This window comes from Hyperolius riggenbachi, chromosome 2, assembly GCF_040937935.1.
Source record: "Hyperolius riggenbachi isolate aHypRig1 chromosome 2, aHypRig1.pri, whole genome shotgun sequence".
In the NCBI taxonomy this organism is placed as follows: domain Eukaryota; kingdom Metazoa; phylum Chordata; class Amphibia; order Anura; family Hyperoliidae; genus Hyperolius; species Hyperolius riggenbachi.
Window position 1 is genome coordinate 197,571,650 of NC_090647.1, and position 26,103 is coordinate 197,597,752.

At 42.7% G+C, this 26,103-nt stretch overlaps 1 protein-coding gene across 14 annotated transcripts in view; it reads right to left on the bottom strand.

Moving 5' to 3' along the window:
• DOCK9 (dedicator of cytokinesis 9) overlaps window positions 1–26,103 on the bottom strand; it is a 414,823-nt gene that overhangs the window by 151,131 nt on the left and 237,589 nt on the right. For all 14 annotated transcript variants that reach the window (XM_068267974.1, XM_068267970.1, XM_068267967.1 and 11 more), the window contains exons 10-13: window positions 9,755–9,829; window positions 9,071–9,211; window positions 2,641–2,844; window positions 251–373 (exon numbers count right to left, since the gene is read on the bottom strand). In XM_068267974.1, coding sequence (XP_068124075.1) covers window positions 251–373; window positions 2,641–2,844; window positions 9,071–9,211; window positions 9,755–9,829 — 543 coding nt within the window. The remainder of the gene's footprint in view (window positions 1–250; window positions 374–2,640; window positions 2,845–9,070; window positions 9,212–9,754; window positions 9,830–26,103) is intronic.

Sequence of the window (26,103 nt, forward strand, 5' to 3'; positions counted from 1 at the left end):
AAATATCTAGAGATTGGTTAACCATGGATGGCCTTATCCACACGTGTATGTTGTATGTTTTGTGGGGGAAACATTAACTCACTTACATTGTTGGACAACAGGAAATCTATTCATTTTTAGTGCTTTACAACATAGGGAGTATTGGCAGGTATTAGCAAGGAATGGTCCACTAACATCTGTACCGTAAAAGCAATACTCTCATATATCTGAAGACATGCAATAAAGTGGTGAATTAGGAAAGATGAATTACCTTGGCTGAGTCTGAGCTCTTCATGTAAGGTTCTGCACAATGTGCAATGCTCCCCTGGAGAACCTTTTCTATTCTGGCCACAAGGAAGATGTCAGGGTGTGGACATGTGACAGAGAAAATTCCCTATGGATGAAGAGTATTAGAAGTCCATTGCAAACTCAAATTCGAGACCACAACAAAAACATCAGACTAAAATACTAATTTCTCATTTTAAACAAACTCTAGAGAGAAGCCTTATGAAGGATATGAAATACCACAAAAGTTGCTAAACTATCTTCTTCTGGTAGCTACTTTATTTACTTGTTGTCACCCTTTGATTGATACCTATAACAGCTTCTCTATAGAAATGTTTCAGCACTGTTATATTATGGTGTATCCTGTACATTAAGTTATGGTGTCACCTTCCCCCTCTACAGTGTACCTGTACAGGGTCTAAACTTATATGTGCAGAAACACACAGACACTAAGCGGTATACAAACATGTGCCTCTGCTGTTACCAAATGATGCGTACTGTTCACTAGAGGTGGCGAGACAACTACAGAGTGGTGCGAAACACAATGCTGTCGTCCGCGGGCAATGTGCTGTATCTCTATGGGCCTGGGCGTGCTGAAGTATCGCTGAGCTAATTTCAAGAATGCATATTAATGTGTGATATACAGGGACATCAGAAGCCTAGACAGCAGTATCTGATGGGCACATCTACACACTCATCAGCAATGTGTTCTGACAACGCACTACTGCATGCAGTTTGTGTTCAAGGCAAAGCTCTCCCATTCAGTATATCTGAATGGGGTCAGTGCTATAATGGAGAGCAATATAGAGAAACCTGCTTTGTAAAGTAACATGAAAGGGTGAGTGGGCCTTCAGTGATTTTGTGGGACACCTGTACACATACTAGATTTGTGACCGAGAAAGCGCATAATGGCCACCTCCTCCAAGTTCCATCTAGCTTGTGTACAAAGTAGAAGATCATGTAATTAGACGGAAGGAAATCTGCCCCATTTCGTCAGAGAAGGGAAAAGCTTCACCTCTGACAATTCAATTATGCTGAGCTCTGCCTTGTAGAGATGGCAACCGGCATAAGATTGTAGTCAGCAGATGGTACTGGCATGCAACTACAGTTGTCCTGCCATCTGACCAAATAATACACATTGCACAGCAACAATTGCAGAAACTGCTTCGGCCAATACAGCACTGAATGGCGTTTTTTCATTTACTATCAGAAGATATTGTTACAGCACGCCTAATTCTGGGCCAAAATAACCCATACTGGTGCATCAAGATTTTGACCCACAACGATCTTTCGTCACGATAAGATAATATGTTTTTTAATCTTATAGTTGACCAAAAGAGGCCATATTAGACTTTTTATCTGACAAAAGTATGACATATGCCTATAGATGTCTTTAGGATAACCATCCCCACAGACATAAGCGCCCTCACCTACTTTTTTTTATTAACGTAAAAAGGATGGCACAAAATATACACATCAATGTTTCAACTATTAGAAATAAATCACCCTTCCTCTCAAACGTTCCAGTGCTGGGTTCCTCTAAATGGAACCTCAGTGGGTTCAATAGGTTTCTTTTGGCAAGGAGCGCAGGTGTGAACAAGTACAAATGCACTGGGGCAGGCTTGAGTATGCTCCTCGTATGTCAATGTGCAGTAGAAGAGTTTGTGCAATGAGGAAAAGAACCAGTGCTTCCCTCAACTAGGCATTCTCAGATCATACTTGCATATGGCCAGAAGCAGATGCACTCATTCAAGGCCGTGCTCCCGACCAGAAGATAAACCGAAAATGGGAAAATAAGAATAAATGGGCCTTAGTCAGTAAACGTATATTATAATATTACAATAATTTATTGGTTGCGTGTGGTCCAGTATTAGCCATGGAGACAGTTTGAAGACATAACAACAAAAGTTGTTAGGCGACACCCTGCTGGCGGGGTTGTGATCTTGACCAGCGGCCAGAGGGACAACGGGGAGGACTGGGGCTGCAGCAAGGGACTGAGTTTGCTGCTAAGGGCTGGAAGAAGCCCCAGGTGAGTAAAATCTGTTTAGTATTACTCGCATCAGAAGTCCTTTAAGATTTAAACGTTAATACTGAACAATAAAAAAAATATTGATCTAAGTGAGGTTCATCAACTGGACTACTTCAGAACTTGTCTATCATACACTTTTGAAAGCACACAGCACTTCACAGAATAGCAAGACTATTTTATAAATTCTGCTCTAGACAGCACTCCAGATGGTTCAATTATTTAAGAAGTTTCTTTGCTGCATTTCCTTGCATGTTACAATGCTATTGCCAGTGTGAATTATTTAGAAACACATTTGAGTAAATATACAGCATGCTTTTCAAGCCAACTTATAGTGCACTTGTCTATACCTGTTTGGGGTACTGCAGCATTGACTCCTGCACACATCCTGCTATCCTGCGCCCAAGATCTCCTCCGCCATTTATCAGTTGCTGAGATGGAGGAGATATCATTTGCCTGACAGAGTAGTGGTTCAAATCCACATGAAAATCAGCCGAAATCTTCTTGTTGGTTTTTATGTCAAACAAAGATAGAGTGACAAAAAATGGTTCGACCTAAACATGAAAAGAGAATGAGACATTTCAGTATAAAATATATGACAATAAGATTTATATATTCAACTGCTGCCTCGGCTTAATGTAATTAAAAAATGTGCTTGGGAGCCGGGCAGATGTACATAGGTACATGAAGAATGTGGCGCCAAATATAACAGTTTCTCTACATTGTCAACCAGCCGTCAGTCGATCTGATTAAAAGTGATGTAGGGATCATCACCGCAGACACAGTGAGGTGCACCTGTCAGTACCAACTACTGTAAACTACCTAATATTGGGCAGCCCCTGGCTACCTATATGGGGGGATACCAACTACTGGGGAATATCTCTAACTACCTATACCAGGGGGCTATCAAATACTGGGAGCCACCAAATACTGAATGCCACTCAGGCTACCTACACTACTGGGAGATACCTCTGGCTACCTATACCTATTCAAACACATTATACATTTACACTGATTGTTTATGGCTCTAATCACATAATCCCAGATCTCTCAAATGATGCCATCTAGGAGGAGGGGCTGTGTGCAAGACACCTAGGAGGGGCTGTGTGTGAGACACCTAGGAGGAGGGCCTGTGTGTGAGACACCTAGGAGGAGGGCCTGTGTGTGAGACACCTAGGAGGAGGGGCTGTGTGTGAGACACCTAGGAAGAGGGGCTGTGTGTGAGACACCTAGGAGGAGGGGCTATGTGTGAGACACCTAGGAGGAGGGGCTGTGTGTGAGACACCTAGGAGGAGGGGCTATGTGTGAGACATCTAGGAGTGGCTGTGTGTGAGACATCTAGGAGGAGTGGCTGTGTGTGAGACATCTAGGAGTGGCTGTGTGTGAGACATCTAGGAGGAGTGGCTGTGTGTGAGACATCTAGGAGAAGGGCCTGTGTGTGAGACATCTAGGAGGAGTGGCTGTGTGTGAGACATCAAGGAGGAGTGAGACATATTTTATAGAGAAGATGAGAAAACATGTTAGGTACGACAACGCAGGTGAAAAGTGGGCCATGTGTCTAATCCTGACGAATCAATATACTAAACACTACGTGAATATCCTACAGAATTTTACAACTAGTAACATTAGGGGACAGTTTAATACTCATGTTTCTCTGTTTCTTCATCTCAAAAGCAGTTTATAGCATGCCTAAAAAAAACCTCGAGGTGTTTTACTGTACAAAAAAAAAAAGCATTTAAAATGTATTTTAAAAAGTAGTAAAAAAATGATAATAATGCTAATCTTTTGTTAAATTTTAACAAAAATGTCACAATAGAAACATTAGTGGCATCACTGAATGTCTTGGTGATTATTAGCTTCCTAATTTGTCAGAAAATCAATTTAGCGACTGCTGTTAATGATCTGGAGAGCGCTGCAGTTTAGCTCGGCTTCTCTTGGCTGTAAATTTGGCAGCAAATGCCGCCAACAAAATTCCCGGCAGGCGGTCTGAAGTGCAGAGCTGCTATAATGAAGTGGAAGTCTTCACAAATGAATAGGGCTGCACTCACACTGTAATGTATGCAGATGAGAAAATGTGTATCATCAGATACTTTTAATGTATAAATTCTTATTTTCCTTTACATCTTCCACCCTTCAAAGCAGAGAGAAATGTCCAGGAGAAAAGCTTTAATGATACAGCAGGAATGATGAAGTATTACTTGCCACCAAGGCAATTCAAACAAATCCTTCAAATTACCAAGCAAAAGCTGACAGCAAAAGATAGCAACTAGGAGCACTGTAACCCGGGTATCCCTTTTATACAAGTCAGCACAACGGATTCTGCAATCAGTTCCTTTGTATCACATAATGCACTGCACTGTATTCTAAGAATGTTAAGAAACATAGCAGCACATTAGCTGATCTGCTGAAAAACCGACTCAGCTAAGAGGGAATTCCATGTTCTTTGTAAACACTATAAATCTATCACCACATTTTAATAGGTTATATTTAGCTGAGATATGCATATCTTAGTTAGTATCCTTTAATATTTGTAATATTCAAGTTTATGTTCTAAGAAAGCATTTTTTTTAAAGGATTCATGAGGTGAACATCTTCTGCACACGAGAGCGCCCCCGCAGGCGCAGTATGAGCCAGATGGCGTGGGCGCGTTTGCATGCACCCACACATGCACTGACCCTTATGGTCGGCTAGTGGGACACTGTGGAGGACTGGAGCTGCAGCGAGGGACTGGAATGACTTCTAGGGGCTGGAAGAAGCCCCAGGTAACTAATGATAGATTAAGATGTTCGCTTCAGTCGTCCTTTGAGTTAAAGGACAACTGTAGTGAAAACAATATGGAGGCTGCCATATTTATTTCCTTTTAAACAATGTCATTTGCCTGGCAGCCCTGCTGGTCTATTTGGCTACAGAAGTGCCTGAATTACACCGGAAACAAGCATGCAGCTGATCTTGTCAGATCTGACAAAAATGGCAGAAACACCCGATCTGATGCATAATTGTTCTGGGTCTCTGGCTAAAAGTATTAGATGATCAGCAGGATAGCCAGGCAACTGGTAAGCTTAAAATGAAATAAACAGGGCAGCCCCCATATCCCACTCACTTCAGCTGTCCTCTAAAGAGAACCCGAGGCGGGGTTCTGAGAATAAAATCCACATACAGAGGCTGGGTCTGTCTATAGAGCCCAGCCTCTGTTGCTATATAGTTCGCCCCTAAGCCCACCCTGCGCTCTGCAATACCCCCCTAAACACAGCCGCGCTGCTGACACGCAGCATGTCGCAGCGCGCTGTGTTTTCCTCTCTCCTGTCAGTCTCACCACTCCCCCGCCTCCTGCATCGCTCCGGTCCCTACCCACGTCCCTTCCCTCGCCACTGATTGGAGGGAAGGGACGTGGGCGGGACCGGAGCGATGCAGGAGGTGGGGGGAGCGGCGAGAGTGACAGGAGTGAGGTAAACACAGCGCGCATAGCGCGGCTGTGATTTATTGGGTATTGTAGAGTGCAGGGGGCGATTAGGAGCGATCTATATAGCAACAGAGGCTGGGCTCTATAGACAGACTCAGCCTCTGTATGGGGATTTTATTCCCAGAACCCCGCCTCGGGTTCTTTTTAAGGCGTAGCTCCGAACTGTCCCTCTTTTGGAGGGACAGTCCCTCTTTGTGAACCCAGTCCCCCGTCCCTCTTTCTTCCTTATGTGTCCCTCTTTCAGGACTGATGTACAGTCTATGTAAATATATGCATTTTTCTACTGGGAAAATGTGTTTTATAGATTCTAAAGTTTATTCCCATCCTTTAAATTGATATATTTCTTATTCAAAATATTAATATGAAAGAAAATAAACCAGAATAGAAAGGACCAGTGAGGTTTCAATTATAAAACACATTTTTCTTATGAAATCTTCATGGTATGCATGGTGAGGGGTGTGATTAGGGGTGTGGTTTAAGTGACCCTCTTTCTTATGTAAAAAAGTTGGGAGGTATGTTTAACCTCTTGCCGACCACGTCACGCCGATGGGCGTGGCCGCGGCGGCAGCCCCAGGACCGCCTAACGCCGATTAGCATAAAGTCCTGGGGCTCTGTTTTGCAGGAGATCGTGCGCATCTCCTGCTTGGGGGGCGGAGCTCCGCCCCGCCTTCAGTCTCCGAGCGGCTATTGCCGCTCGGGAGACTGTTACACGGCGTGATCGCCGTCTATTTATATGGTGCAGCACTGCGATCGTGTCACACGGCTGTCCCCCTGGGGAACAAGAGAGCGATCGGCTCTCATAGGGTGAAGAGCTGATCGCCATGATTGGCTGGCTGGGGGGAGGGAGGGAGGGGGTTTAAAGGAACAGTTTTTTTTTTGTTTTTAAAAACCCGAACAATATTTTAAAAAAATAAACATGGGGGGGAGCTATCAGACCCCACCAACAGAAAACTCTGTTGCTGGGGAGAAAAGGGGGGTGGGGGGGGGAGGAGAGGGAATCACTTGTGTGCTATGTTGTGCGGCACTGCAGCTTGGCCTTAAAGCTGCAGTGGCCTTTTTTTTTTTACTAAAAATGTCCTGGTCACTAGGGGGGGGTTTAGCCCTGCAATCCTCAAGAGGTTAAGGTTTTGCTAAATAAACAGGAAAACAAAATCAGTGTACACCTGATGCAGATGTTCACAGGTGAACATGGTCTTTCAGCTGACTGTCTGCCCTAACTTATTCCTCCTCCCCTGACCATCTGGACTACACTTCACTTCTGTCACATGCAGACTGCAGAAACATGGGCCATGCAACAGATCCCAGCGCAAGCCACACCTCCCTAGCTTCTACCAGTATTATATGCAAGCAAAGATTCATAAGATAAGCCCCGCCTCCCCATGTTTTTTTCATGTTTGTTTTAGGATTATTATAAGTTGTAATGAAGAAAACTTTGTATTTAAAAGTTATCGTGCTGTGGCTTATCTTTTAGAGCATAGAGGAAGTTCTGCATTTAGGTCCACTTTAAGTGTAGAATGAACATATAACTCTTTCCCCTTATTAGAGCAATGCCTTCTTAAAAGCAAGGTTATCACCACTTGAAGATTTTGCTGGTGCTCTAATACGTTTCCCGACACTTCTCCTGTGTAGTTAAAAAGAACCCGAGGTGGGATTTAATTATGCTAGTGGGGCACAGAGGCTTGGTTGTGCACACTAACACCAGCCTCTGTTGCCCCATGGTGTGCCTCCAGGACCCCCCTGCGCGCCGCTATACCCCCCGCAGTGCTGGCGACACACAGCGTGTCGCCAGCTAAATGTTTACCTATGCGCTGTCTGTCAGCGCCGCTCCCCCGCCTCCTCCGTATCGGCGCTACCCGCCCGCGTCACTTCCCTCCTGCTGATTGGAGGGAAGTGACGCGGGAGGGTAGCGCCGATACGGAGGAGGCGATGGAGCGGCGCTGACAGACAGCGCATAGGTAAACATTGAGCTGGCGACACGCTGTGTGTCGCCAGCACTGCGGGGGGTATAGCGGCGCGCAGGGGGGTCCTGGAGGCACACCATGGGGCAACAGAGGCTGGTGTTAGTGTGCACAACCAAGCCTCTGTGCCCCACTAGCATAATTAAATCCCACCTCGGGTTCTCTTTAACCACTTCGTCCACAGGTCAGTAGATATACGTCCTCTGGGACTTCATCTAAGCCACAGGTCAGTAGATATACGTCTTGTAGCAGAAGCAGTGCTGTGCAGGATTGGGCTCGCTCCTGTGCACATTTCTGGCACTATCTGATGCAGCACTAATTGGTGAACGGGAATATAAGTTTCCTGAGCTAATGAGATTGATTTTTACTATTAAAAATACTTGTATTTTCTCATTTCATAGTGAAAAATACACTCTGTAGCATTATTTCAGAATCAAATATCTTCACCATAAATTGTGACCGGAACATAATCTAAGTTTTGTGATAAGCAGTAAGAATAGCCAAACAAAATTTGTCTTTTTTATCTACAGTAGCACTTTTTATTTTTAAACTGGAATTGGTAAAACTGAAAAATACATGTTTTTTTCTATTTTTTTCTTTGTTTTCCCATTAAAATTCATAGAAAACAAAATAGTTTGAGGGAAAAAATGGCATACAATGAAAGCCTAGTTTGTCTTGAAAAAAACAATATATATTTCATTTCTGTTTCATAAGTAGGGATAAAGTTATTTCTGATTAAATAGGGACATAGCTAAACTGTCAAAACTGCTCTGGTCAATAAGTACAAAACAAGGTCTGGATGCGAAGTGGTTAAACAGTGCTGATGCCAGCAGTGGCAAAGGAACGTGAATGTGAGGGCAATGATGCAAAACATAATGGGAACAACCAATAAAAAACTGATGCCAACAAACATCTGGTATAGTGTATACCGGTTCTCAGGCAAATTCTGTATGCACATTTTTGCAGCATGAAAATGAACCAATCAAATCCTGCATTAGATTGGTCTGTTTCCGGCTGCATAAATTTGCATAATCCAGCATCAACTCAAAACTATGTGCATTTAATTGAACACCCCTAATAACAAATACAGAATAAAATTCTAAAATCAGTCCCTGATTTTAATACCAACTGTTACCATAAACTGCCCTGATTTTTTTTGTACATTAAATTATCCCCTAGATTGCCGGCGTGACCACCTTGTTTGGGTGAGGGCCTCGTATCATGTGAGGTCCTTGTATCTGATATAGGCAGCCGAGTAACATGCATGTTGCATTTCCCTTCCCAGCTTTACAAACACGAATATGTTTGAGAGCAAGTTATATTTCATACTTTCCACCATAAAAAGCAGCAGGAAATTCTTACATTTGTTGTAGGTCCCTCTTCATTTTCAGCCACACAGCTTTGGAGATTGAAAGATAAATCATTACATTTCACCAATATCCTTTTCCCAAATTTTTCCTCAAAAGGTTTTACTTCTGGCTCAATTCCTGAAAAGTCTAGTTTCTGGAGGGACAGAGAGATGATTGTTACACATCTTCATACAAATAATACACTATAAATAAATTAACCAATTAAACATCTACTAAATTTAATAAAAAAACAAAAAAAACCACCAAAACAAAACAGTACTGGGATAGTACTCACTAGTTTAAAACTAGCCCCAAAACTCTTACTGCCCCAAATCTAATTTTTCATAGGTAGTTGTACAGGAAAGTCTTATCTTCGTTACACCAGCAGCATTCCAATCCGGAACCAGGACTGTACTACCTGCTCCTAGTTCCTAAACCTAATATGCTAACACTATGCTATGGGTAAAGGTAGAAATCGTGCTTTCCTCTCTTGTTCTGCTTTTCTTTTAGATCAACCACTGGAGTAATTCATGCAAGGGTACTTTTCAGCTGATTGATTGTCATTGGGTGTTCAAAATAGTGGTGAGGAGTCTCAGCACACTAAGCATAGTGCTAAACTCACAGGCTGCACTAAGGTGTTTGGGCGGCTGTGTCCACATATTAGCCACTAGGGGGAAGCAACAAATCTACAGCTTACCTGTGTGTCGGAATCCAAGGTAAAAAGCTTGACTCTGCTTTCATTTTTCAACTTGGCCTCTGCTTCTCTGGTACTCTGTAAGTATTGAACATAATCAGTTTGCTTTTTTCACAGAAGAAAACCCTAATCAAATACCCTGTTGCTTCTCTGAAAAAAAAAATACAAAGCACAGTACAATACACACAATAGGTATGTAAGACCAGACACTTTGGCAACATAGAACACATAAAACAAATACCAGCAAAAAGAAATGTAAGGACAAACTGATATCTGAGTGGATAGCAATTAAACTGTACCTAGGTGTGTTTAAAAATGAAACTGAACTAAACAAAATGCAGCAATCTGTAACAAGAAAGAGAAAAAAAAATGACTTCTATGACTCTACAGAAATAAGACTTGTTCATTGATTAATAGCTATGGATATCTTTGTTCACCCTGTCAGGTTTTAAGACGACAAAAAATTTCCAATTTTGGAAATTAATAGAACAGAAAAGACAGGGAAGATAGATTACACAGCGAGACTTTGTTTCCCTTTTCCTAACCATTAATAACACTGAAATAAATTGGTCCTAAAAGCACTCAGGAGTACTGGATTGTAGCACAAAATAAAAAAACATCATTAAAAGCAGTAGGGGGCATTTGAAATATAATTAAGTTAATTTCTGACAACGCACAACTACTTTCCTCCTGCTGTTTGTTCAGCTTTCTGACAGTATTTACATTTGCCAAACCATAAAAGAAGAGTTTTTGTGTTTGTGTTCAGAAGTTCACAGCACAGTGCTTTATAATCTGTACAAGCGCAACTGTGCCACAGTGGAAACGTCAACTTAATTCCAGATGTGTCAGGCCAATCCAAACCAAAGGTGATGACGGCAGCATAGTGGATTCAGAGCTAGCATAACCACACTGGGAATTTGTGAACCCTTGAACTGACGAGCTGGTGAGGAAGTGGTAGAGAAGCATGTGTCAGCTGAAGTGCCTGTATAATAACAAGCATGAAGATCTGCTATAACATACACAAAAATGAAAACTAACCCAAGAAAAATAAATAAATAAAACCCTTTCCTGCTTAATTAGAGCAGCAATATTTTTGCTGCATAGCATTTTACGTTTTTTGAAGTTATACAGTTTGTAAGTAAATACCCTGTCTTTTTCAGCCATCTCTCCCTCTGCTTCCACCTGTGCTGACAGTTCTTCGTGATGACATCACATCTATAACCCTTATCACGGGTTGCCCCTTTCTGCTAGGAACTCACGCCTCAAAAACACTAGAAGGAAAAATTGGACATAAACTACTGCTATTTTAGAAACTAAAGGTACATACACACGTCTGATTTTTCCAAACAACCGGTCGTTCAGACTGGTCAGTTGAACGTCAAATCGGGCGTTTGTACAAACGGTCGTTCGGCTGATGAGGCTGGTGTTTTGTGATCCATTTCTGAATCACAAAAAGGAAGGACACAGGCAGGCTACATAATGTAACTTGTGGGGACAGGTTTCTACTGGTGAGATTTAATTTTGTGCAATCGCAAGCATCCTGCAAACTACATTTTTTAAGTGTTTTGGTGGCAGCATATATACCTTCAGCCAGCCACTTAAACAATTAACATTTGCATGTGAATTCCCTAGAGTTGGTTGAAATAACTGGATTAAAGGGACACTTAAGTTAGGAATAAAAAAAAATAATCAGTTTTACTTGCCTGGGGCTTCTACTAGCCCCCTGCAGCCGTCTTGTGCCCTTGCAGTCACTCACGGAATCTCCGGTGCCCCACCGCTAGCTAGTTTCTTTTTCGCTGACAGGCCCTGACAGGGAGTCAGCAAGCTTTCTGCGCCTGCGCAGGCCTGGTCACACATATCCTTCTTCATGTTCCTGTCCTCGCGGGCGGGAACACGAAGAAAAATACGAATGGCTAGGCCTGTCAGCGAAAACGAAACTAGCTGGCGGGGGACTGGAAGCTCCATGAGTGTCTGCGAGGGCACGGGACGGCTGGAGGGGGCTGGTAGAAGCCCAAGGAAAGTGAAACTAATTTTGTTATTCCTGGCTTAAGTGTCGATTTAAATTTATTTCAATAATTAGTAAGTGCATGGGCCAATACAGGAAGGCTATCTCTGTAGATCACAGAGAAAAGACACCCATGGAAGGTGCACATTGTGGGCAAAGAAGAAAACTAGCTTGCAATAAAGGCAAAAAAGCCATCTATGTCAAACTGGAATAAATATGCCTAAAGCGGAAAAGGGGCATTTGGTTTGGTTATCAATACAACATACAATGTTTTTGTATTATATTTGCCTAAACTTTCTGTAAACAAAAGCTCAGCCAAACACAATTCCTCAGGCTCAAGAGGAATACAGGGAGTGCAGAATTATTAGGCAAGTTGTATTTTTGAGGAATCATTTTATTATTGAACAACCACCATGTTCTCAATGAACCCAAAAAAACTCAATATCAAAGCTGAATATTTTTGTAAGTAGTTTTTAGTTTGTTTTTAGTTTTAGCTATTTTAGGGGGATAACTGTGTGTGCAGGTGACTATTACTGTGCATAATTATTAGGCAACTTAACAAAAAACAAATATATACCCATTTCAATTATTTATTTTTACCAGTGAAACCAATATAACATCTCAACATTCACAAATATACATTTCTGACATTCAAAAACAAAACAAAAACAAATCAGTGACCAATATAGCCACCTTTCTTTGCAAGGACACTCAAAAGCCTGCCATCCATGGATTCTGTCAGTGTTTTGATCTGATCACCATCAACATTGTGTGCAGCAGCAACCACAGCCTTCCAGACTCTGTTCAGAGAGGTGTACTGTTTTCCCTCCTTGTAAATCTCACATTTTATGATGGACCACAGGTTCTCAATGGGGTTCAGATCAGGTGAACAAGGAGGCCATGTCATTAGTTTTTCCTCTTTTTATACCCTTTCTTGCCAGCCGCGCTGTGGAGTACTTGGACGCGTGTGATGGAGCATTGTCCTGCATGAAAATCATGTTTTTCTTGAAGGATGCAGACTTCTTCCTGTACCACTGCTTGAAGAAGGTGTCTTCCAGAAACTGGCAGTAGGACTGGGAGTTGAGCTTGACTCTATCCTCAACCCGAAAAGGCCCCACAAGCTCATCTTTGATGATACCAGCCCAAACCAGTACTCCACCTCCACCTTGCTGGCGTCTGAGTCGGACTGGAGCTCTCTGCCCTTTACCAATCCAGCCACGGGCCCTTCCATCTGGCCCATCATGACTCACTCTCATTTCATCAGTCCATAAAACCTTAGAAAAATCAGTCTTGAGATATTTCTTGGCCCAGTCTTGACGTTTCAGCTTGTGTGTCTTGTACAGTGGTGGTCGTCTTTCAGCCTTTCTTACCTTGACCATGTCTCTGAGTATTGCACACCTTGTGCTTTTGGGCACTCCAGTGATGTTGCAGCTCTGAAATATGGCCAAACTGGTGGCATGTGGCATCTTGGCAGCTGCACGCTTGACTTTTCTCAGTTCATGGGCAGTTATTTTGCGCCTTGGTTTTTCCACACGCTTCTTGCGACCCTGTTGACTATTTTGAATGAAATGCTTGATTGTTCGATGATAACGCTTCAGAAGCTTTGCAATTTTAAGAGTGCTGCATCCCTCTGCAAGATATCTCACTATTTTTGACTTTTCTGAGCCTGTCAAGTCCTTCTTTTGACCCATTTTGCCAAAGGAAAGAAAGTTGCCTAATAATTATGCACACCTGATATAGGATGTTGATGTCATTAGAACACACCCCCTTCTCATTACAGAGATGCACATCACCTAATATGCTTAATTGGTAGTAGGCTTTCGAGCCTATACAGCTTGGAGTAAGACAACATGCATAAAGAGGATGATGTGGTCAAAATACTCATTTGCCTAATAATTCTGCACTCCCTGTAAGTCTGACCCAGAGGAATTTGAGAATCAAGCCTCTGAATTAACAGAATGTCTAATTACGAGAGGGTATCTCAGACAGTCCATTGATCAGGCTCTGGAGAGAGCCAGGGCTGTGACACGCACTCAGTTCCTCTCTAGACGCTCTAAAAAAAGGGGCGATCGGAGATTCAACTTTGTGTTTAACTATACACCAATGTTGAATCAAATTCAGCAGATAATACAGATCCATTGGCACCTTCTGTTGTCAGATGACCATCTCAAAGATGTAGTAAGTAGACCACCCAGAATTCGTTTTAGGAGAGGTAATACTATTAAGAAGACATTCGTCCATAGTGAGTTTAAAGAGGAACTGTCACGAAAATCTTAAAATTGAAAACACATACAAATAAGAACAATACAATACAATTAAATTTCTATAGCGCTTTTCTCCCATAGGACTCAAAGCGCTTAGGCTCTCTCAGATTCAGTAATTGGTAGTAGGATGAAGTATTCACACAACAAAAGTTATATTTCTGCAAATGCCAAACTGAACAGGTGGGTTTTCAGTCTGGATTTAAACACGTCCAAGGATGGAGCTGTCCTGATCTGTTGAGGTAAGGAGTTCCAAAAAGTAGGGGCAGCATGACAGAAGGCTCTGGGACCAATAGTTTCCAAGTGGAGTACATTTCTCCCAGAGTAAAATGAGCCATAAATTACTTTTCTCCTATGTTTCTGTCACTTACAGTAGTAGAAAATTTTAAGATTTTTGCAACAGTTTCTCTTTAAGCCTATTCAAAAAGGAAATACGAATTGGCTAAATGAGAAAAAATGGGAGGGGAACTTCCTGTGCGGTCATTGTATGGCCTGTAAACATATTAGGAAAGGTAAAGTAGTATAGATAGGAGGGGTCACCTGGCAAATCAGGGATTTTGTTAACTGTCGGTCTAGGAACGTGGTGTATTGCGTTTGGTGTCCCTGTGGGAGATTCTACATAGGGAAGACCACTCAGCCACTCAGACAGATTTTTACAACATTAAAGATCTATATGAAATGACGTGGGAGCCCGCTGGATGATAGATCATGTTAAATCCCGACATAGTGGTGATGCCAATTGTTTACAGGTAGCAGGTCTTCTTAAAATTTTGAATTTATCGAGAGGAGGTTCAGCTGATAAAATACTATTGCAGAAGGAAGTGATATTGATATCGAAAACCAATGCACTGGACAATCTGGGGTTCAATGATCATAACAAAATTTCAGCTTTTTGTAGATCGTATGTAAATGGTTTTATCTGAATAAAATTGTATGTGTGTACTACCTCCCTTTGTATGGGCTAATAGCTTTGCTATCACCCGAGGGCTGTTTGCCCGCCCCTAAGTCTAGGTATATAGGTGGGTGGGTGGGGGTAAGGAAGGGGTAGGTCTGAGTGTCTTGAGGAGGTTGGGATCACGTGAAACAGCTGTTGACACAGACTTTTTTTTACCTGTTGTAATCCGTGTTTTGTACCCTGCTTGAATACAGAATCTACTTCAGAGTTTAGGAATTCACATCTCTTTATTGATATCAAACCCAAGGTTAAATAAGAGGAATTCCAAAAACAATCATGTAGATTATCCTTACAAATAACATCTTTAAACCGCAGTGTGTATCCACCAAAGCTCCAATGCCATAGGTCAGATATCACCCACTGTTTACAGACTTCAAACAACAGATCCCTGAGGAAGTCTGGCTATGAAGCTGCTGGGTAGTGTAATGCAAAGGTATATCTGATGCCAGCACATAGAAGCCCAGCGATTCCATGTGCATGCCTTGTATACATATTTTTTATCCTTTTTGTAATGGATCTTAGAAGCTGGTGGGTGAGCTGGGCACGTGCATATATTGAACAGCATTTTTGGCATCCAGATGTGTACAGCATCAATATACATTTGTCAAATGCAGCACTATTTGCCATTTAAATAGTACTGACATCCTTCTCAGCAATTTACATGAACTGTCTCTCAGAGGAGCTCACAATGCAATCCCTAACCCTAGTCGTAGTCTAATGTCACCACCATAGTATAATGGCCCATACACACGGCATACAAATGTCTGTACAGACGTGCTGAGAGACTGTTTGTTCGTGTGGACACGGCAAGAGAAAGACTTTCAGCAGACTGTCTGCAGACACAGCCATGTTTGAGCGATTCAACTGGTGAATTTCTTGTGGCTTTTGTCTCACAAACCGTCGCTTAGTCTGTTGGTGTCCTGTCGTGTGTACGAAAGACCACATCTACTTACGGAAAAGTCTTTTCCAGGAAGGACAGCACCCCTCCTTGATACTTGTCTCTCTTTCCCAAGTTGGACAGGAAGCTAAAAGATTAAAAAATTAGCATAACAAGCAGGCAGGCAGCATAAATATCTGTAGCTCACCCTGAGTCCTCAGTTAGTAAAAAAAGATTACACGGACCATACTTGATGCTTAATAATAAATACATGAAAACCAATGTTAGTTACCTGGTAACATCCTTTTAGTAACCTCCAGGACAGGTCCACCACGAGAACGACAGGCTCCTCCCAGGAACAGGAAACGTCCAGATAGAGTACTCTATAAATCTTTGTCCAACCCCTTGATCCTCAGTTGTCAATTCCAAGTACTGTTCCTAAAAACAAAGGGGTTTTAATATTCATACTGCATATACATATACTTTTCCTGTACTTATATACACATATAAATCCTTTACTCGGGTGGGTTACGGACCTGTCCTGGAGGTTACTAAAAAGGATGTTACCAGGTAACTAACATTGGTTTTTCCATTAACCTCCAGGACAGGTCCACCACGAGAAGATGAGCAAGAATCTTACCAATTTTGGGTGGGCTGACTGCCTGCAGGATTTTCCTTCTAAATGATTGCTGCCTTGCAGACATCAGGTTCATTCTGTAGTGTCTAGAGAAGGTGCTTAGACTTAAACATGTAGCCGCTCTGCAGATTTCTTCTGGCGTAGCACCCGCTCTGTAAGCCCATGAAGTGGCTGCTCTGGCTGAATGGGCTCTAACTGTATCTAACACAGTATTTCCTGTAATCCTATAGGCTTCCTCTATGCATAGTTTTACCCATTTAGCTATAGATATTTTTGACATCTTTCCGCATCTTGTAGCACCTGAAGTGTTGACTAGCAAGGCTCTAGAACTTCTAAACTCCGCTACCCCTCTCTAAATAGCATATAAGACCTCTTCTGACATCTAACCCCGGCTGTTCTTCAAATGACGGTAATACAATGTCTTGAGATCTATGAAAATTTGTAGCTACTTTAGGCAGAAAATCATCACAGGTCTTCAGTATTACTTCATCCTTTATACAAAAAGGTTCGTCGCAACATAGGGCCTCTAACTCACTCACCCGTCTAGCCGAGGTAATAGTTATGAGAAATACAATCTTCCTTGTTAGGAGTCTGAAGGGAATTTCTGATATGGGTTCAAAGGGCTCTCTTTTCAATACCTTCAAAACTAAGGATAAATCCCAACTAGGAACTTTCCTATTTACCATACCTCGTTTGGATTCAAGGAGTAAAACCTCCTGCACTCTGTGTCTTCCTTGTTTGCAAACATGTCTAAACGCGGCCGACCCCACTGCTTGGTAAATTTTCTGAACATCCTCTTTGATATCTCCATTTGTGTTTTTGACATTCTGTGTCTGCTCAGAAAGTCTGCCATCGTGTTCCATGACCTCTTCAGATGTATTGCTGACAATGAAAGGAAGTTTTCCTCTGCTATTGTTAATATGTCCATGGCCAGGTCCATCAGCTTCCTTGACCTTTGTACCCCCTTGCCGATTTGCGTTTACTCTGATGTTGTCGGCTGCTGCGTTAGTTATATAGTCTGTGGCTTTGGAAACTACTTCTAATGATTCTAGAATCTTTTTCCTTAGAAGCTCCCTTATCCACCTTTTCTTCTACTTTTTTAACCTATAGGGATAGAACTCTTGCTACACATGTTGTAGCTGCTGCTGGTCTAAAATTTGCACCTGCTGCTGTTCAGGCCTCTAAGGGCAGATTCTACTTTCTTATCTTGTGGATCTTTCACATCCCACAGATCCTCAAAAGCTAATTCGTTGTCTTTATTAACCTGTGAGAATGCTGTATCAAGTTTAGGACATCAATCCCAAGTCTTAACATCTTCCTCTGTAAACTGAAACCCTTTCATAAATCCCTTTGACATAAACAACTTTCTGTCCGGGTATTTCCACTGACTTAATATAGTATTCTTTGTAGATCTGTGTATAGGGAAAGTCAAAGATTCTTTTGGCTTCCTTCCCTGATATAACCTATCATGCATAGATACCTCTTCCGACTTCTTGGATTCAATATCTAAAGTTTTATTAATAGCCAAGATAAGCTGCTAAGTCTCATCAGCCGGAATCTAAATCTGGATATCTTCTTAATCTTAGTCTGGCTGTCCGTATTTTTAGCAGAAGAGTCTGATTCATCATTATCTTCCTCTTCACCCTCCATATCTTCTTCCTCAGAGGAAGATACAATATTTCTCTTTTCACTTTTATGTTTAATAGGCTGAGACTCAGCATTTGGTATCTCCACGGCCGGCATGGTCGTACTCGTACCTGGAATTACTGCCTTTGTTGCTGGGGGGATAGCAGAGGCAAATACTTTCTTTAATGATTTAATTGTGTCAGCCATTTCCCTTTTAATAGCTGACATTAATTCTTCCTTTAAACCCCCTGATTGTCCCTGTATTAGCTTTACTAAACAAGGTTGGAAAAACTGCACATTATAATTATGGGCCATCTTTGCACCACAGAGCGGGCACCGCCTTCTTGGCTTTGTCGGCTTAGTAGACTCCGGGCCCTATAACATAATCAAACAACAAAATTAATGTCATCCCTCTTTCTCAAACAAAAGGGAAAACACCCTGGTGCACAAATATCAAGAGTGATAGCAACCCTGAGACCAGGAAGGAAGGAACATGTATAGACATATCATATACATATAATCCATCTGATATCTATAATATCTATTTTCTTTGCATATAGTCGTCAAGGGAGTATATCATAAAGGCCAATCATATAACTGTTATGCTACCCATACACTAATGATTTACACATATATACCCATATATATCTATGAGGCATTAATATCCAACCATATATATATACATCTCCTTATATCTCCCTGAATAATCTGCACCAGCATTCTATTCTATGCATAGTTATACAGACCTCAGATCAGACGCTAAGCAGGCTGTTATGTTATACTGCATAGTCTCAAAATTAATAACAGACCTCAGTACAGACGCGGCATAGGGCGTACAGCTCATACCATATAGGTCACCAAGCCTCCGCCACGCTTACCTTTCCTGGCTCCTGCTTAGCGTCCATCCCGCTCTGTTCAGCACACGAACTGCCGAACCATGCAGGCTTCCGGTGTCTCTTCCCCACGCGCCCGGAAGTGACGCTGCGTAAGGGCGGAAGTACGTCACGCGTACGCCGCCAATGAGGGCAATCAGCTGCCTACCCTCTGGAGGCCCGCATGACTATCCACGTCACTTCCTGCGCGCCATTAGCCTCCGCTTCAGGGGAATCATGGACGCCGCGCTTGTCCTCCGGATCCACCGCAACTCGGGCAGCCAGGACAGCCATGGGAGAAGGTAACCATCGCTTTCTCCCCACCAGACCCCAATACCTCTCTAGGCAGGTCCACCATCCGCCGCCAACCGGGTCCCAAACACACCTGGTCTGAAGGACCGGCGAGCGACAAGAGCACTCCTTGTTCCCTGGAACAGGAAACGTCAACTGAGGATCAAGGGGTTGGACAAAGATTTATAGAGTACTCTATCTGGACGTTTCCTGTTCCTGGGAGGAGCCTGTCGTTCTCGTGGTGGACCTGTCCTGGAGGTTAATGGAAAATACAATTTTCATACTGTATCTATATACATGTACATATACTGTATACCCATATTTACCTTAATATTTCCCACAACAGGGTGGGTCGTAGGGGTGCTGTCCTGACTCCTGGAAAAGACTTTACCGTAAGTAAATGTGGTCTTTCCCAGGACGTCTTCCAGGACAGCACCCCTCCTTGAGAGATAGACAAGATGAAATCTTAGGGTGGGACGACTGCCTGTAGAACTCTTCTGCCAAAACTCAAATTTGCACAGGATTAGACATTAAGTCTGTAGTGCTCGACAAAGGTGTTCTGGCTGGACCAGGTTGCTGCTTTGCAAACCTGTTCAATGGATGCACCAGCCCTCTCTGCCCAGGATGTTGATACGCCCCTTGTTGAATAAGCTTAAAGGCCCATACAGACGTCGGATTTTTCCGGACGGGTCGTTTGAACGCCCCGTCGTTCAGTCGTCCGCACGGCAAATCGGGCGTGTGTACAGACTGTCGTTCGCGTGATAAGACGGAGTTTGATCAAACTCAGTCTTATCACGCGAACGACAGTCTGTACACACGCCCGATTTGGCGTGCGGACAACTGAACGACGGGACGTTCAAACGACCCGTCGTTCGGAAAAATCCGACGTCTGTATGGGCCTTTAGTTGAAGAAGTAAGCAGTTTCCCCTGTGACTGGTAAGAAGTAGTAATAGCCTGTTTGATCCATCTTGCCAAGGTGGCTTTAGAAGCCTGATTTCCTCTTGATTTTCCACCGAACAAGACTAACATTGTATCAGATTTTCTCCACTCACTTGTTCTTTCTAGATAATGAAGAATACATCTTCTTACATCCAAGCAATGTAATCGCTTTTCTTTATCATTGGATGGATTAGGACAAAATGAAGGTAAGTATATTTCCTGAGATCTGTGGAACTTGGATACTACTTTAGGAAGAAAATAAATATCTAGTCTTAACGTAATTCGGTCATCTGAAATTATACAATATGGTTCTTGGATTGACAAAGCTTGAAGTTCACCAACTCTTCTAGCTGTTGTAATTGCTAAGAGAAAACCAGTTTTTAGAGAAAGAAATTTATCTGAAATTTCTTCCAACGGTTCGAATGGTGGTGCACACATAGCCTGAAGGACAGTATTTAAATCCCAGGAGGGGATTCTGGAACGTATTACTGGATGAAGTCTTTTCAATGCCTGAAAAAATTTAATAAAATATTCCTCTGCTGATGGCTTTCTTTTTAAAAATACACTGATTGCAGAAGTTTGAACCTTCAATGTACTGACACTTAAACCTTTCTGAAAGCCTTGCTGAAGAAATTCAAGAACCCCAAGAGGATAAGGTTAAATCTAGAGATCTTTCCTTACACAATTCCGAGTAGACTCTCCATGGCTTTTTATAAATATTTCTAGTTACTTTCTTCTGACACTGAATTAAGGTTTCAGATAATTTATCAGAAAATCCTTTTGCTTTTAAGATATTCCACTCAGGTTACATGCCATAAGGTGAAGAAGTTGAAGGTTGGGATGAAGTTCCATACCCTGCTGAAGAAGATCCTGTCGATCCGGTAGAATAATTGGTTGGGATACTGCCAGTTTCTGTCACAACGTGAACAAGGGTCTTTTCGGCCAGAATGGAGCTATTAGAATCATGCAGGCCTGATCCTGGATGATCTTGTTTAGTACCTGCGGAATGAGGGATATCGGAGGAAAGCTGTACATGAGATGGGTTCCCCAATTCAGAGAAAAGGCATCCACTGCCCAAGGCTTGTCTTGAGGGCATAGTAAACTAAACTTCAGACCCTTGGTATTCTCCCTGTTGGCGAATAAGTCCACTTCTGGAGAACCCCACTGATCTATGATCTCCTGAAATACTAATGGATTTAGGGCCCAATTGTCCTGTTTCAGGGGAGATCTGCTGAGAAAGTCCGCCTGCTGGTTGGCTGTACATTTTAAGTGTGTAGCCTTGAGAGATTTGAGACTCTTTTCTGACCAATTCATGATTCGCATCGTCAGATCACAGTATTGGACTTCTTGTTCCACCCTGCCGATTCAGTTAAGCCACCACACTGCTGTTGTCTGTTTTTATTAAAACGTGCCGCTGGTTTATCCGTTTGCTGAAGTGTTGTAGAGCATACCAAACTGCTTGAAGTTCCCTGCTGTTTGATGACCTTGCTCTCATCCTGCTGGACCACTGTCCCTGAGCTGGAAGACAAACCATGTGGGCTCCCCAACCCCACAGACTGGCATCTGTCGTTATCACTGATTGACAGGGATAATGCCACAGACTACCTTTGGACAGATGTGCGAGATCTTGCCACCACGAGTGACACCTTTACATTATAAGGAACTAATACTCTCTTGTCTAGGGATTTTACGTCTCTGTTCCACTCTGAGGATCCAAATCTGTAGAATCCTGGAATGAAACTGACTCCACTGGATGGCCGGAAAAGCAGAAGTCAGTAGTCCTAGGATTGCCATTGCTTTTCTGAGAGAGATGTAATGAGCCTGCTGAAAAGAAGAAACAGCATTAAGAATCGCAGAAATCTTTCTGTCCAGTAACAATACTTTCTCATCATAAGTAGAAATATTGAACCCTAAAAATTCCATGAGCTGAGAAGGGTGGAGAGACGATTTAGGCCATTTAACAAGCCACCCTAATGACTGCAAAAAGGAAATAGTTGATTCTAACTGAGCTAACACTGAGTCCTTAGAATCTCCCAAAATTAATAAATCATCAAGGTAATTCAGAATAGATATACATTTGTTCCTAATGACAGCTAATACCAACATGATCTTTGTGGAGCTCCATGAACCATGGAGCGATGCCGAAAGGTAATGCATTAAATTCGAAGTGTTACCTCCAGATGAATGGCAAACCTGAGGAATTGCTGTGATCTCAGATATATTGGAACATGCAGGTAGGCGTCTTTTAAATTCAGAGTTGCTAGGAAGCAATTTTTCTGTAAAAGATTTGTCACAGAGTAAATATTGTGCATATCCGAAACCTTCTGTATTTTACTGACTTGTTTAATTCCTTTAAAATTCAGGATGGACTGAAAATCCACGAGGTTTCTTTACTAGGAATACAGGGGAGTAAAATCCTAGTCCCTGTTGGCACGCTGGTACCTCTCTGATTACTTTTTTCAGAAGTAGAGAGGATATCTCTTCTTGCAAGGCCAGTCTCTGACATATGTCCCTTGGAATTGGGCAAACCATGAATCTTTGAGGAGGCGGCTGCATGAATTCTATTCTGTACCCTTCTAGTACTATATCTTTAATAACCACTGGTTATGAAATGTTTCCTGCCATTTCTCGTAAAAGTGGGTAATTCCCCCCCCACACTGGGATACTGGCGTCATTGTTTGTTAGACTGGGCTGAAGGTTGAGAAGGAAAAGTTTGATTTTCCCTTTTGTATTTTATAGGGGGCCCATCTCCTTTTTGAGGTGGAATTATTGTCTGACACTCTGGCTTTGTGTGGCCTCGAAAGGAACGTTTAGGCTGAAAAACTCTTTGCTTAACTGGAAAGTTTTTCTTGACATCAGCTGTTCTATCTAGAGTTTCATCTAGTTTAGAACCGAATAATAAACAACTCCACACAGTTTGGATTTGGAGGAGTTATCTCCCTTCCACGTCTTAACCCACACACCACGTCTGGCTGAATTAACTAAAGCAGTCGTTCTTGCAGTAAGTTTCACTGTGTCGTCAGCAGCACCAGTAAGGAAATTGGTAGCATTAAACAGATTAGGAAAATCATTTAAAATTTATTTTCTAGAAACTCCAGAAGCGAGTTTTTAGGGATCTGCCGACTGCAGTAGAAGCTACAGCAGGTTTAAACGTAAGGGATGAATATGCTCATGCTCTTCTTAAAAGATTATCAGTTTTCTTATCTATTGGGTCTTTGAGGTGCCCAAAGGCCTGAAACTGCAAGTCTGTATTTCTGGAAACTCTAGACAAAGCTGGAGCAAGCTTAGGAGAGGGACCCCAACATTTCTGATCCTCGGCACTAAAAGGGTACCGTTTGTTAAGAGTCCTTGGCCAAAAAGCCAGTTTCTCTGGATTATCCCATTACTTTCTAATCATAGATTTGAGAGAATAATGGACCGGGATAAAAGAAGTCTAAGGATACATCTGATCCAGCGGAGTCAGAGATTTTTGTTCAGTTTTAATGCCCATAGTATTATGCATGGCAGATAATAAATCATTAACAAGATCCAGTGAGAAAGCAAATTTCAGGATCTTGACAACCTACTCACCCTCCTCATTTTCAGAAATTTCCTCAAAGGAGGATATCTCCAGTTCCCCCTTAGATAACTCAGATCCCACCGACTCTTCAACCCCTCTTCTTCTAGTTCCCAAGGGATTTAAAGACACAGGAGGAGAAGCAGGTGGAGGAACAGTTTCCTCAGGCTGTGTAGCAGGCCCAGATTCCGTAGGAACCAAAGCTGAAGAGAAGGCTACAGCCGAATCCTTAATTTCTTTAATAGCTGTGGATATTTCTGATCTCATCCAACCCATAAGATCTTTAAATATCACAGGTGATTCACTTTTTACTATTTTATCAGTACAATGGTGACATAATTTTTTGATTAAGGATGAAGAAATGTTTGCATTGCATAATGGACATTTCTTTTCCACTTTAGAGGTAGAAGCAGAAGATGAATGATGCTGGGAGCTTGACTTATCCTTTTTGGGCTGCAATAAAGCACAATATGACAATATGACCCTAATTAGTGCAGGTTCCACAACATCCTCATCAAAATATATATCAGTGTTTAACAAGGTAAGGAAGCACCCCTGTGCCGCTTACCAGAGAGGGTTCAGTGCCAGACTCAGCAGATTGCAAAGGAGTAGGGGCTGCGGCATCCTCCATGTTGCCAGAGAGAGAGAGAGAGGGAACATGGAATGCTATTGCATTTAAATAAGGTTGCCAATTACCTGTATCTTGGCGAGAAGTGGTTACAGCTGCGCCGGATTACGCCTGCAATCGGCGCTTCCTCCTTCCAGTCACGCGGGATGCCAACACGCGACACATTTCCGGTATACGGCCGGAACATCCTTTGCGCGCCCCTGCACGCATAAAGATGCTGGCCGATAGGGAGAAACCTCCTACACGCTGTGCAGACTCAAAGCCGGCTCTCCTCACCGGCATTATAGCTCAGCCTGCAACATAGCTGCCCTTGTTGCCCGACATAGATCGCTCTGCGGAGGATCCCCCGATGCATCCCGTCCGGGACAGGAAAACAAACTGAGGACTCAGGGTAAGCTACGGATATTTATGCTGCCTGCCTGCTTGTTATGCTAATTTTTAATCTTTTAGCTTCCTGTCCAACTTGGGGAAGAGAGACAAGTCTTAAGGAGGGGTGTTGTCCTGGGAGACGTCCTGGGAAAGTCTTCTACAGACAGCAGAGTCGCTACCATAGTACTACTACTATACGTAGTCTGTGACAGACAGCTTCAGTTGTGTCTTCACTCTTTCTGTTGTCATGTGTGTACAACTGTCACAAACTCGAATTGTCGCTGCCATAAATATGCTGTTGTCTCTTGTCTGTTTGTCGCTGCCTCACTACTACAGATAAATATAGGCCTTTATGCCAGTATTTGGGGGGGACCAAATGGCAATACAGTTTTTGGTATGTGACAAGACGAAACCCACCTAAACATGAGACTTATGGCCCATACTCACGGGCTACAATTGTCGCTGCAACCATGTGGCACGCGCATGTTGCGGCGACAGGTCGCCCGTGAGTATGAGGCGCACACCCCGAACCGTCGCTCGTCGCTGCTGTCAGGTGATTGGCGGCGGTCAATCGCATGGTGACAGTTGCCACCGCAACTGTCGCTAGTCCGGGTGTGTATGCGGACTAGAGACAGCAACCAATAGACAAACCACGGCGCTTCCGCGAGGGGGAGGAACATCGGCGACAGCTTCCGTCGCTTCAGTAATCCCTCTTCCGCGTGTGTACGCGGAGGGACCTGGCGACGAGCTGTCGCCGAACTGTCGCGCACGCGCTCCCGTGTGCTAGCGACAGGCCAGAAAAGTAGCCTGTGAGTATGGGCCATTACATACAAACTCCGTACAGTAAGCGTCCAGCCTTAAAATCCACACAGACCTGTCACTCACTAGTACATCTAGCAACTAGATCCAAAGAGGAAAGAAAGTAAAGACGGACTGCAGTGGCAAGCACATTTGGCTCATGTAAAAAGCATCGTGTCCAACACCTTGGTTCTGCACACTGATCAATTATCATGACGGTTAGAATTTTCCTTACTTACTTTTGGGTTTAGTGGGGGTTAAATATCACCTTAACAATGTAAATTAGCTGCCTAGCTGGGGTGTTGGTTGAAGTTAGTAGATTACCTAAACATATATATATAAAACAACTCTTTAGACTTATTAGGAGTAAACACATTGCTCTGTAAGCATGATCAAAAATCTTTTGGAACATAGAAATGTGTCCACACGAAGCTTGATAACTGAATATTTGGATGATACTCTATTATTATTTTTTAGTATTTATATAATGTCGACATCTTCCAAAGCCCTTTATATAATGCACAGTCTTGTAGTACAA